Source organism: Podarcis vaucheri (genome assembly GCF_965113315.1).
Source record: "Podarcis vaucheri genome assembly, chromosome: 5".
In the NCBI taxonomy this organism is placed as follows: Eukaryota; Metazoa; Chordata; class Lepidosauria; order Squamata; family Lacertidae; genus Podarcis; species Podarcis vaucheri.
In genome coordinates this window covers 58,117,313-58,132,260 of record NC_138763.1, presented here as the reverse complement: position 1 = coordinate 58,132,260, position 14,948 = coordinate 58,117,313, and the positions used below count along the sequence as shown (strand labels likewise).

At 40.0% G+C, this 14,948-nt stretch overlaps 1 protein-coding gene across 3 annotated transcripts in view; it reads right to left on the bottom strand.

Annotated features, from left to right (window-relative positions):
* LHPP (phospholysine phosphohistidine inorganic pyrophosphate phosphatase) overlaps window positions 1–14,948 on the bottom strand; it is a 109,439-nt gene that overhangs the window by 91,604 nt on the left and 2,887 nt on the right. For all 3 annotated transcript variants that reach the window (XM_082222811.1, XM_082222813.1, XM_082222812.1), the window contains exon 2: window positions 2,492–2,679. In XM_082222811.1, coding sequence (XP_082078937.1) covers window positions 2,492–2,679 — 188 coding nt within the window. The remainder of the gene's footprint in view (window positions 1–2,491; window positions 2,680–14,948) is intronic.

Here is a 14,948-nt window from a genome sequence, read left to right as displayed (position 1 = left end):
ATTAATAAATGTATTAGTTGGCAGATCAGACTTTTTACCTCTTCAAACCCTTTTTTCTCCTCTGTAGTAACATGGCCTTTCTAGGACACCTTAGAGCCAAGAGCCCTGCACTGCTCCAAACATGAATGAGCTTTTCTATAACATGGAACTTTTTAAAAAGCAGGTCTGTTAGCCCATTAAAAGAGCCCAATTGTGCTTGCAGTAGTACAGAACTCTTTGCACAAAAGCTTACATCCTGACACCACGTCCTAGAAAGACCAATGTTATCCACCATGCACCGCATGGTCGCCTGGTCTTCTAGGAAATACTAGAAATATGTGAGCTTTTGTGCTAAGGGCTTCATGCTGTTAAATGAAGTAAACCCTTTATTTTTATAAATACCATATTAGGTTAAGGTCTGGTTAACTGCAATAACAATTTTTGTAATGTTCTGTTTTGTTTTCAACATGGGTACTATTTATTGTTTCTTCTTCTTTCGTATCTTATCAAAGAAAAAGTACAAGTAAACCTTCCTGCTGTCCCCCACAAAATTTATTAGAGGTTCCCCATCCCATCTCTCCAAAGGCCACTTTACTTCCTCTCCACCCTCTTCAAGCTGCCAAAAAAACCAGATGGGATCAAAAGCTTCAGCACAACACTAAATGGAATACATTTTACTGGAAAATACAATATGCCCAATATGTTTGGACATAGCAAGTAGATAAGCAGCTTTTCACCCAGGCAGTCATTACAAGACAACATGTTTGGAATGAATCCCTGCAGGGATTATGATAAAACAGAGCAGATAACAACTTTCTCATTAACCGTTTCCTCATTTTAGGTTGCGGTTACGCAGAAAGGGACATAATTGCATCCTCCAATATTTATTCCCCTCCCCTTTCAGTATCATTTTGAGGCTTTGCCTTTTTTTATTCCCTCACCTTTCGTTTCCTCAATTAATGCCGCCGCCCCTTCTTTCCCTGTCTGATCTCTTCCTTCATCTCTCTCCTGCACTTTCACCCTGGCACCTCTTCATCCACAATTCCCAAACACTGTTCTCTCAAGGAGCACATAGGCATAAGATCTTGAGAAGTCTAGTCAGAAACAGAGTCAAACATTACTGCACTTATTATTAGGTTGAGGGGTTGCTCTCCAGTGAAATCCCATGAGCACCCTGGTCGATCCAGATGTCAAGACAACCCAATTTTTGTAACGTAAGAGACTAAGGCCATGCGCATCAACTACAACCATGTTGTTGTTTAATCTCCTGAGCCAGATCAATCAAGTTTTTCATTTTCAGCTGCGTAGACCAGATACAGCCATCTGCTGGAGGGCCAGCTGAGGCCCTCAGACCTCAACTTTAGTGATTTTATCACAGGAAAAGGCAGGGCAATCCTAGCCCATGGCTGGACATGGAAGCTGGTTTCATGAGCATAGCTAGGGAAATCGGGACCACAAAGAAGACAAGAAAGGACAAGATCTAGGACCCATGACCCAAGCCAGGTCTCGAAACAACAGGGCAAATAGCCACGAGGTAGGCGTGGCCAGGATGAGGAACTGGGCTCATGTAAAAAAGCACATCCTGAGTAACAAGGCAAGGGTGTGCTAAAGATAAAATGAGAGACCAAGAGATTCAGGGGGAAAGAGCTCTCTGTGAAGAACAGCTGTTACACAGTCCCATTAACCATTAACCAGCCTGCCAATAGTCTTCCTAGTGAGGATGGGGCACTAAAATAAGACTGGGGCCAGTGAGGCCAAAGCAGATAAATTAGTCTCTGCTGTGCTTCATTCCAAGTGCAGCAGAAAGTGACTTGTCGTCCTCAGGAACCTCTGGCACTGTGTGGAAAATGCACTTAGGTGATACACAGGGCACATTGTGTTAGATCTCGAAGCTGAAAGTCAGAACACGGAAGCGTCTTCCTATGATGGTAAGCAAAAAGACCAGCTCCCTAGATATTGCCAGGTCCATGCAGAAGCAGCTTGATAGCAAAACAAGAATATATGCTATTGTGATGCTATAGAAAGCAAAAAAGATGTTTTCTAATTTCAAGATAAATTGTATGTTCTGTAAATTTTACCTCAATGGTTCTCCTTCCCTGTCATTCCCGGTTCAAGAAGGTGGTTAGATAACGTGCAGAAGAAAAGTAACTACTAATGCTGCTCATCAAACACTTGTGCAAGACTTCACACAGTCCGATAATAATCAGGCATTATAGGAGCTGTCATGCTTCTGCAAGAGTTTGCGAACACTCTTGTTGAAGCACATTTTGGGACTGAGTTTTCATTTCCCGTGAAACACCCTAATGCAAAGGGTAAAACAGCACTACCCTGAGCAGAAGAGGCATTATGCACGAAGGAGTGGAGCTCCTGGATCTAACCCATAGACCTGAAAACATGTATGCCTTGAAATGTCTTCATTCCCATTGCAAAAATAGGACTGCACCACATTTAAAGTGCCCACCTCCACTGTTATTAGCAGCAAGTGTGTACAAAGCATTAAACACTAACAGACCATCATGTACAAGCAGGTGTGGCCTCAGGTTGCGTTCCTTCAGGATTCGGCACGCTGCTGGTGCTGGAGCAGTGACTTCATCCACCCCAATGTCAAAGCCCAGATGCTGCAACTTTCCTACAAACTTGTCGCGCGTAGCTTGAGTTTCATTGGTGCAGAACCGCAGCTTAAGACCAGATGTCTTGATCCTGACAGAGCAAAACGGTGAGACATTAAATCAATCAGCTACAGAATTCAGAATTTAAATAAATGAGAAGATGAGAAGAATGTATTACAAACTCATATGTAAAGAGTCAGATTATTATGTTGTTTGTATTCATTACTATACTTTTTTTTTTAATTGGAGCACCAAACAGTATCCATCTAAATCTTGGTGATGCAACTTTCTGGCTCCATCTATAGATTATATAGGGAGGGATACAACCCACTGGGGATTATTTGCAAGTAAACATAGACTCAAACATAAACATGTGCTATAAGAACTTCAGAGTTGGCAAGTGCCTCAAAATGGCACCTGAATACCATTTTGACTGTGAAAATAAAGGCATTTCAAACAAAGTATGGGAACCCATGTAGGACCAAGCTAGACCAAAAGAAAATTTAGTTGAGAATGTTTTAAAATATAGCTAGATGGTACATGACACCATGGGGGGGGTTAAAAGGATTTACGCAAAGAAAGATGAATGTTGGAGATATAGACATCGTTTCTTATTCAGCGGAAGTGTCCAGTTATTAAGAACGGTTAATAATTTTTGTATACAAATATTAATAAAGGTTAAGGAGAGAAAAGGTATAAAAATTTCATTGGACCATATTGGGTGGTATTAGTATTCCAGCATTTGGTGGGGGGCGAGATACAGAGGTACCAAAACCATTGGTTTGGTAAATAAAATGTTGGAATAAATGTTGAGCATTTTTTAAACATTAGTAAAGATTCCCTTACAGGGTTAAATTAATGAAGTTAGGTTCAACTTCATAAAAGATGGAAGAATAATGGGTTACCTAAACCTACCAGGACTGCAGGAAGCCATCACAGAGTGGTGGAGCTACACTGCACACACAACCCAATTGTTCACACTGGCCAGGGCAGAAGAAGCAGGGCAAGAAATCCTGTTGTTGTTTTTTTATGCCACATCACAGGCTGATGCAGCAAACAAGCCTGGATTACACTTCCACCTACCCACAGTTTGAGGGGTTCATTAAGGAGCTCTGCAGTGGCAGAGCTGAGCAAAGCTAGATGGAATAATATGTCTGCCTTGTTCAACAGCAGATCAGGGGGTGGGTTGCTCTGCCCAATATACAATTTTTTTGTTGATGAGATTGAAGAATGATTGGTATATTTACTTATATCTGTTCATATTAGGTTTGTAAAGGATGTGGAATTTGTATGCTGAAGTATGTATATAATGATATTAAATAATGATAAAATAAGAGAGTGTGAAAATAAGATTTTTCAAAGAGGTCAAAATCCATGCCTTTTGTATTAAGGATAACATATTAAGTAAATTCAAGCAAAATATATCTATCAGAAGCAATTCTGAGAAATGTAGTTCCATGGCGGGGGGGGGGGCACGACACACACATCTTATGACCATTTAAAATGTCCAAAGATGTCGTCTCCAGAATCATTCTTTTGGCATTATTTGTCTTTCCTAATCATAGGTATGTGAATTATCAATTACACTTAGTGGTTAATTGCCCTTCATAAAGATAGCTTTTCCATTTTAAATTAGGCAGTTAATATATTGTAACTAATAGCATCCACTTGTACATTATAAATATATCTTCATTGATTGCAGCAACGAATGTGAGAATCACTCATGGGCTAATGAAGCAATTGAGGTAAAGAAGTGCAGCGTGTACCCAGGGAATAATTACTGTTAATGAATTATGATGTGACCTTCTCAGAACAATGAACAATTGGTGTGACAGTTAGATGACAGTACTTCACATCTGTTATTCCAAATATAGTTTACACTGGAGTATAAAAACAAAATAATAATAATATATTTTAAATTCAGCAAAGGTGTTCAGAGTTAATTCTAGGATTATAACAATCTAGCTTAAAGAACAACTTGTATTGCCACATATATGAAATAATAACTGTAGGGCATGATTAACTCAAACAGCTATTAGGTATTGCTGGCTACTTGAATAGTCAATGAATTTGGGCCAACACACTGTATCAATATGGGAAGGCAGCAAAGAGAGTTACAATCAATGCAGCAATGCTTTGCTTGAGATCATAAGCATAGGGGCAATTCCAGATGGAAGGTTTGCCAAGTGTCAGGTGTGCTGAACCATAATCAAACAACATGGAGCCTTTGGCGAGCTCTTCACTATGAAATAACAGAACTGGTAAAGAAGGCTCAACAACAACTGGAAACGGAATAACAATGGCTGACTCAAACCTGCACTCAGCCAAGTATCTCCTCTTTGGTGTATTTTCGTTTTCATTTCTTTTGGATGCTACCATCCATGACTTAGGAACTGCCCTAAGAGACCTCCCTAAACATTTATCTGAATTAAGAGAAGGAAAAATGGTTGTAATACAGACATTCGGCATGCATGGAGCTGAACTAGGTCTGCTGACAACTCGTTTTGCAGCAAAGCGCACCAACTTTTAAAAAAATCTCTGGCACTACCAACATTTTGAGAACATACTCTTCTGACAAGTACAACCACAGAACTGAAAAGAAAATAGAAGAAAGGTTTGTGGCATTGCACACACTGGTATGACAGAAATGAAGATAAAGAAGTTCCATTGCATCAGGCTTTCTAGGACTGCCAAGCCATTTGGTATCTTGACTCTGAGGACCAAACTATGGGAGCTGTAATTTATGTGTCAAGGTTTAAGTAAGAACCATAGGGGTATCTGGGACCCCAGAATGAGGGGAGGGGAAGAGGTTAAATTACCCTGAAGCTGTTATTCACCCTGGGAAGTTTCAGGACTGAGCTTTGGCACTGAAAACAGAATGCAAGACTAAATCCTCCTAAGCCCTGGCTCACATAAAGTCTGTTAGGTAGGCAGCACTGCCAATATTCTTACTGGCACCTGTATGTTTAAGACTGGAAGTTAACCTCTCTTTTCAACCTGTATTACATAGGTGGGGAACCCCTGGTCCATGGGTTAATCTTGGCCCACCAGGGGTCCAATTTGGTCTGCGAAGCAATCCCCCCCCCACACATGAACTCGCCAGCTGATGTCACTGGTAATGTCAGCTGATGAGTTGGAGAAATAGGGCTTAACCCTGCATTGGCTGCATGCCCTCTTCCCAGCAGGAAACAAGATCACACAGCTATGGCAGCAGGATTTAATCCCCACTCATCAACAGATGAGCAGAGATTAAAGCCCTTTGCAAAAGCACTGTTTGAAGCAGCTAAATATTGCAAAGTGGTATTAATTTACAAGGAATCAATCATTTCTACTACATACTGTGTACCAGTTTATTGCAATATTCGCTTTATTGCACTGGTCTGGAACCGAACCCATAATATCTCCGAGGTTTGCCAGTAGTCATTATAAACTGAAGTCAAATATAAAGGGGGGGAGGGGGAATGTACTAAGTCCTAGATTTGCAAGTGAATTCACCTTAGCGGTTGAGTCTGAATCTTCACTTTGTTTTTCCTTTTTCTAGAAGGCGCAGCAGCAATTTAGAAAATAACGATGCTCTGACAGGATCCCCAGATTTCTCTCTTCTCTCCCACTCCCAACTTGTGTCATAACCTGTATGTCATCTAAAATCAGGGAGGGGTGGGGGAAGAGGGTTTCTATTTTACATACCCATAGGCTGACCCAAAAATATGTTGGCAAGGGCAGTTGGCTAAGACTGTACAAGGTCACTCAGGATGTCCAATAATTGTCCTAACACTTTACCTGTTATGGCACAATAATGAGAGTTTTTTTTCATTATTTTCGGGTGAATGAACCTGGCAGATGCTGACAGCCAGCAGATGTGTAAAGTTCGAGGTGATTTGTAAGGGACCAGCTCATCTGACGCACAGTAATTGCATTGTGGGACATTGTCACTCAGAGTCTTGTCCTGTTCTGTCAGAATGAGGTAAAGGTCAGTTCAAAGAACTGGCATAGCATAAGGGACAGCTCCTCACTGAAATTAAAAATATTTTCATATATCTCCTCATACCACACCCATAACATGAAGAAACTCAGGGATGTATCCACAATTATGATGGAAAGGGTGAACTGGGGAACTAGAAAATTTGTTATTGTTGTATATATAAGCAGAGATATACAAGTTGTTTCAAATTCCCACTTGTAGATATGGTGTTTCATCATTTACTATTTTTCTTGGCACAGAAATTCCCTTCACTGTGATACCTCTGGTTACGAACTTAATCCGTTCCGGAGGTCCGTTTGTAACCTGAAACCACTCATAACATGAGGCGCGCTTTCGCTAATGGCGCCTCCTGCTGCTGCCGCGCTGCTGGTGCGCGACTTCTGCTTGCATCCTGGGGCAAAGTTTGCAACAAGGGGCATCTACTTCTGGGTTAGTGGAGCTCATAACCCGCAGCGTTCGCAAGGAGGACGGTACGTAACACAAGGTTCCACTGTATTTCACACAGTCTCCTTCACTAGCCATGTCAGAATTACAGCAGGCAATTTCAGATTATTTTCTAGGCCCAGAAAATTCTCACTGCCTAAACTTACTTCTGTTTCCCTTGCCTGTTAGCTTCCATTTATGATACCGCCGCATATATTTCACTAGTCCACTGTGCAATAGAAAGGTTCAGATTTTTAAAAGGAATGGTATTTAAGACCCAGAAATCTATGGGAGACACACAACGAGTTCAAAGTTTGGTTGACAGTTGATATTATGATTATAAACATTATCCTGTTTCAGATATAAACATCAGGCTATGCTTCTGCTTCACATGCTCCCCGTTCCCTCGTGTCTTCCAATTTTCTCTCTTGTTCCCTGGTTCATGACAAACCATTGTTTCCTCTTAACCAAAACAGGAAACCCACTTTAAACTATGGTTTTCAATAGCACACAGGTGGTAAAATATGTTTTGCCTGATTTGGAGGGTTTTGTCGAGCTGTGGTTTGCAATGAACCAGGAAATCGGGGAGAATCTGAGTGTTTAAGAGGAGGAAGGAGCCCAAAACACAACTCCAACAGCCATTTGTGTCTGAACTAGTTAATTTTCAGCATTATGTGTTCTGTGCATTTCAGTGTAATGAGACTGCCACACTTGTTAAATAAGAATTTCAGATTTGTTGGTGTGTGTGAGAGAGAGAGAGAGGGGGGGGAGAGAGGGAGGGAGGGAGGGAGGGAGGGAGATTAGCTGAAGCGGTTTCTCAAAGTTTGCATCATAGAAGGAAATTAGTTTTCTTATGTCACAATGAACCTCCACACAAGGTGTACTTCTTGATTATCAGATATACGTGTATTTCTGCAAGGCTGAAATTCGAGTCTGGCAACAAGCAGTGTTAAACCAGAAGCACCTGTCAATCATGTGTTGCTCACTTATGGAAACCCCCTTCTATCAAGATAGAGACTCTGCAAGATTCTTCAGGCTGAGCATTCCCTTGCCAGAGTAACAGAACAGTTTTACTCAATGGGAACTTACTGAAAATTCATCAACATTATTTATATCCCTGGGTCTTCAAGTAATCATTAATGATGCCATTAATAGAATGCAAGTGGGCTCCCGGTCTGTTGCCAGCTACTAAGGAAAGTTCAGCAGGTCCAGCGCCCCACATCACAGACTGAAGTCATCAAAATCTATCAAAATTTATTTATCAAATTATGATAAGCAAAGCCACAATTCTAGGCAAACAAGGGAATACTAGCACAAAGAATACTGGAATGTTTCTGTAGATTATCAACACTCCTGCTTCTACAAACAATACAAGGAATTGTTTTGTTATTTACTGAGCTACACCAAAAAATGACACTAATGTAATTGCTTTGATCTTTAATATCTCTCTTTAAAAGGACTTCAGCATCCACTTACTTTCACAGTCCTTTTCCATATTATCTCAACCCTGGTAACCTTAAATTACAAAGTTTTATATCTTTTTTATGCTCTCTTGTCTTTGCTCAAAACTTTCATCTATTAAGTTCTCGCTTACGTTCAGAGGCAATGCCCTCCTTTCCTTTCATCTACTTTGTGGTCTTTCCTTAGGCACCTTCTCATTTTCCAATATTTTTAAAGAAAAGGAAGGCCAAAAAGGAGCAGGAAAGATAGTTGGTAGATATATAACAGAAACTTGCAGCAAAAAAGGTGAGTTGTGTCAAGCTCATGTACAGCAAGAAGGCAAGAGGGTCAATATTACTATGTGAGGCAGAAAACTGGGCCACCCTAGAGGGTGATTTTTAATGAGTATGGTTGTATCACCGAACTGCAAAAGGATGCCAGTTAACAAAAGTAGAATACAGCTCTCAGAAAGACGCAAAACCACACACCCAGCAAGCAATGAATAATTAGATAGCAACACAGATAGTTGGGGCACTGGGGCAGACTAGAGCTACGCTATCCAACAGCAATTCAATACTAGCGTCGTGAACGTTATAGGTCTTCAAAGCTAAAGGAGCAAGTTCATCAGCTGCACCTAAAAGGCAAAAGAGGTTCAGCAAAGGTTGGAGCAACAGAAGGGCAACTGAGATGATACCTAACTCCATAACAAGAAAATTAGACAAGAAACAAGTAGCAAGCTAAAATCTTGGCACCCCCCCCCCTGTTTATTTAATTTTTTGCTTTTCTACACAGGTTGACACCTAAATATTTGGGGTTCCTGGGAACCAAAAATAATATACCCTGCGTAAATTAACTATAGCCACTGGCAGCCACACAACTATAGCCACACATATTTTTGAGAGATAAACAGATGAAGAGCCAAACAGCCAGAGTTTGAAGCTACATCAAAAGCTAGCAGGCATGCAACTGGTGACAATAGAAAAAACACATTGTTCGGCTTTAGTAAGCACGCATAGCTCTGTCCAACAGTATTGGGCCCTCAATCCTATTCTTCTAATTCAAAGCCTAAAACTAGTAGCCTTGGGGTTCTATCATCCATTAACGCAAGTGACTGATTAAATGTTCACCAATTAGCCCTCTGATCTTTGAGCCTGATAGCAGAGTAATTGAGATCTGATTGCAAGTTGAAATTGCATGAAAAAGGCTCATCTGTACAGGCATTAAGAGCTTTTCCCTCCTTGATTATCCCAAAGACACCTATGAACCTTTGCAGTTAGGCTATTAATTAATTAGCTGTACAGTCCTGGAAATAAATTTATTTGCCATTACTACTATACTGAGCTGCTTTAATCACAACATTTTTATGGGCAATATAATCCAGTAATCATATTACACTGGCCTTTGTTTCATATTGATGGATAGTTAACGGTTTGCCTTTGAAGTCACTAATTATCATCTGTAAAAGCCAATCAAGCCAATCAAATCCAATACAACACTTCCACTGTGAAATCATTATTATACTTCGTATATAAAGAACATCTGTTGGTAAACAATTAACTTGAGACTAACAGAAAGGAAACAATTCTTTGCTTCATTTTAATAAGGCCTTTCAATTGGAATTAAAGTGGATGGTTCAGTCGGCTTCATACCTTTTTTAAAAGCTGCGAAGTTACCATGATTCTGCAAACTCTCTCTCTCTCTCTCTCTCTCTCTCTCTCTCTCTCTCTCTATGGTATTTTTTGTCCATTTCTTTTGGGATCATAATATTGCAAGGATGGTCTTATCCTCTAGTATACATTATTTTTTAAAAGGTCTTAGAGGGGAAATAGAACTATGAACTACTGCCTGTTTTAACAGATTATTTATTAATTGGGGCTAGCAAAAAACTGCTTTATCAACAGTAGCATGTCCCCCCAAATAACTTTGGTACTGTCATTATGTGGCAGCAAACTGCTTTGACCTTACTTGGGGATTCATGCTACAAGAACACAGATCCTCTGCTTAGAAGAAAATGTTGGGGCAATGCAGGGGTCTGTAAATTGAATAAAAAGGCACTGGAATGGAAATGTAGCATTTTGAATTCTCAGCTTTGTCAGTGATCACAAATCTCATGGTGGTATAATGTCTCTGAACGAGTCGTGTGTAGTCAGCCTTACCTTGCCCTAGTTTTAAACATGAAAATGGAAGGCCATAGTGTATTGGAGCCACATTGGTTACGCAAATGGAAAAGCAACCTGGGATATGTTGGTGCATTTATGTTTTTAGTACCTTTTTGTATGGAAGAGTCTCCTTGCATACAACTCGTATGTGCATTTCCAATGCTTCACCGATTATTGTTATAAAAAACATTGTTCTCTAACTTAGGGGATAAGATATATGGGATGGAAAGAGAGGGTAAAAAGGTGGGATCATATAGCTACTGTGCCTTGTCTTAGAACTGTTGCATTTATTGAGCGTGTGTCAGAATACATCAAATTAAAATAATTACTGTTAAGATTTAATATATAGAATAACATGAAAGTACTCGGCCTCAATAAACAAAAAGTAAAGTGTAGCTATTTTATCTACCTAAAAAAAAAAAAGGAGCTTGATGTGTCAAGCATCACCAATCACTGCCACTCATAGAAACTAGCAGATGCCACTGCAAACGTCTATTTCACATGCACCTCAAGCAGGGTCTTTGTAGACCTGCTTGCAGGATCATCTGTACTGGCTCCCTGCAACCCGCCCCTACATACTGAATTGTTTTACAATTCCAATTCTGCTAGGTTCCCTGGCAATCCTGCCCTTGTAAGACTCTGCAGGTATCTTATTCTAACAGGACTGTCCAGCTGCTCCACCGCCTCATGATGCCCAAGATTTCCGTTCCTCTTTTAAAGAGCGCTGTTGAAAGTTGTGCTAACAGATGCCCTATAGTGGCCAAACAACAGGATGTTGTAAATGTCCAACCGCTGTGGGCTTTTCAGATGTATATGCTAATGGATATGCTATCAGCATACAGCTGTAAATGCAAATAACAGGTCTCAGGCGGAGCATGTTTTATTGCTTCTTTAACCACCTTCTGCATTGTAACTGGCCAACTCCTCACTGGTTGCAACATGAAAAGCAAATCACTTGCCTCATGTTGATGCTGTATAAACCAATCAGGGCAATAATAGCACAGAAGAGAGGAGATGCTATGGCTGATTTGATAAGGGCTTTTAACTAAGATTCTTACTTGTGTCCTTGCTTATTAAAACAATAAAAGTAATTGCTAGCAAGGGCAGAGGATATACGCCCGTGGTCACACTTCTTATTAAGTTATAAAAAGCACACAAAGGCTTGCATACTCAACAGATGTTTTGACAAAGTGACAAAACAAGAGTGACTATTTTGGAATGTAACGAGCTATTCTTTGATGACATGTAATCCACTTAACCAAATAAGCTGGTGGCCAGCTATAAAAATTATAACATATTAGCACTCGCCCACAGTGTGTTAACCTTTGCAAGCTATACATAAATCAAACCCTGATATGAAATTTCACTCAGCAATTGAAATTTGATTACTCTGGATCATTCTGACAACTGCATGCATCCTGGCATCCATAATTACACTGTGAGAAACAATCCAAGTTATTAGATAAAAGAGCTTTTCTGCAATAAGGATAATGAGGCAAATTCTGTTCTTGGCTAATCAAACGTAGAGAGAAATGTTGCTGTTCAACTTCCAGTTTGGTTTTTCTTTTCCAGCACATGCAACCCTCCATAATTATATATTGGCCTAAACATCGCAAAAAGTTAAGTTCCAGAGGATGCATCCTATATCCATTTCCCTGGAAGGAAGTCTCACTGAACTCACTGAGACATATATAGGGTTATAGTGTTAGATTGTCCCTCACCATTTCAAAGCAAACACAGAAACTAAGAAAGGATGGGATGTTTTTAATGCTTCCATCTTATTTTCATAATTAAAGAATTGGCATTTCCTTTATGATGGACTTTAGGCAGTAGACCAAGCTCGGCTAATTACACATTTCAATTAGTTGTAAGGGAAAGGTTGTTGGTGAAGCAGAAAGAAAAATCTCTCACATGAACTTATACACAAGCACACACAAACACCACACTCCTGAAGCTATAATATTAAGGTTTATAATTTCACAGGCTATGAAAGAATAAGTTGTCTGATAGAAATACAGCCACAATGGCGCATGGGAAATTGCAAAGAAGTAGGAAGACTTTCTGTCTACCAGTGTTGAAATAAAATTCAACTTCCAGTCCCGTTAGCTTCTGTATTAGAATGTACAGGGTTCAGGGTAACCATTTTATCCTTCACCTTAGGCAGCAAAATGTCATAAACCAACCCTGACCATCCAAGCCTCTTTCCGAACTTTATTTCAATGACTCTCTTACCATTCTCCCATTATAAAGACATGTGACTTCAAGCATTTTCTATCTCATAGGCTAATTGGGAAAGCATGCTCAGAACAAATTTACAGTATAGTGACAGGCTACAAGTATGTGGAAGCAATGTGAACAGGCATTATATTTATATAACCCAGCACTGGCTCCCAGCCACAGAAGATGCAACAGTTATTTTCAGCCTGAGCAAATTTCACTCGCTCTTCTGCTACCGCGGACCTAGCCCAAATGTATTTGACTGTTTGGACTAAACATCCTGGGGACCATCATTAGTTCGCATGTCAAGGCACACTTTGAAGATTCAGTATGGTCTCCCACTCTCCCTTGGGTCAAATAAGCATTGAAGCCAAATTAACTGTTGAAACATACTAATCCCTAATGAACGACTTGGACTCAAGAGGCTTCCAGCAATTCAAACAGAACGCCAGCATCGCCCATTTTGCCTGAAGCCTCTAGTTTTGCTGCCATATCAACCAACATATTTCTGATGTTAAATTACAGCTTAAGTTGTCTGCACAGATTACAGCTCGTAAGAGCTGTAGCATGCACGGCAATCAACAATATGGTTACTATTTTGTAGTCCGACTGAAAAACCTCAACAGACACCGAAGCCTAATAGAGACAGCGAAGGTTCCAAGGACAGCACAGACAACTCTTTGGTTTAAACAATTTGTAATATTCATCCAATTGTGAAGCAGAGAATTAATGTATAGTTCACTGCCTTAATTATGTGAAAAAAAGGGCAAAGTTTCCAAGTAAGTATCCACTGTTACTCATGACAGCCTCAATAGATTTTGGTTCTCAGCAAAAGAATACAGCACATTTTCCATAACCAAAAAAACTGTAGATAGAGCAACTTGCACAGTCAGACTATGCAAAATGAGACTGCCACCCTTGTCAGCTGCTACAAACATGGGCAACAATACACGTGAGGGGGTGCAAGAAGCAAGAACGAAGGCACTAACTCCACCTACCCAGTTGCCACTTTTATTGCCTTCCTACTCCTGGAAGGCAGCTGTGTGAAGTGGGGAGCCTTTTGTATCCATGGAGGCTCCCTGGACATTTTGGGTCCATATGTGTAATACCAGAAGAGGCCTTGCAACATACACTACAGTAGTCCCATTTTATTTATTTTATATTTTATGGATTTTACAAGTTCCCACTAACAGAAAATGGCACTAAAAATAAACGCAAAACAAAGCAACACAAAGTAATGAGAAAGCAATCTGCAGAGACAAAAGTCTGGGAAAAGAAAAAGGATTTCTGCCCCTCTCATAATACTAGAATCCAAGGTCATCCAATGAACTCGAAGGGCAAGAGATTCAGCACAGGCTTTCAGAGGCATTTCTACATGCAGCGCATAGCTAAACTATGGAATAAGCTACCACAAGATGTGGTTGATGGCCATCAACTTTGACAGCTTTAAAAGGGGATTAGACAAATTCACAGAAGATGAGGATATCAACAGGCACTAGTTATAATAGTTAAAGACTACATTCAGGATCACAAACACAATACCACTTGCTGGAGAACCACAGTGGGAAAGTGCCTTCGCATTGCCCTACTGTTTTGCACATGTTCAAAGAGGCCACATGCAAACTTAGATCAATGAATAGATTTAGAACAGATAAAAATTACAAAATATCCAATTTGATTTATTTCTGATACTTCAAGTGTGACCCATTTGAGCCAAAAGAAATTTTCTTCCTACCCTGCATGTGAGCATGATTCCTTCCACCAAGGTATCAGGAAATGCCACAATGAGAGGCTGAAATGAATGGGAGCTATGAACGAGCAACTCTAGTAGAAAAGGATATCTGGTTCTCTAATTGAGAATAATTTGGTGCTCTTGTGCAACTCCAATTGATTGGTCCTCATGAAATGCTAAGTAGCTACAGCTTCAATCTTTCATCCAGGAAATTACACACTTGCTTGCTCACACTAAACTATGATTTGGCTTAGCATTACGTGCAAAATAGGTGAATAAGGCTTACTCAACATACTGGTGGATCGTACCAGTTATTTTCCATCAGATGACTCAACAGCTTATTTAAAAGGTTTTCTTGTGATTCACACTGTATGTTTTAATGAAATTTTATTATTAATATAAATTGT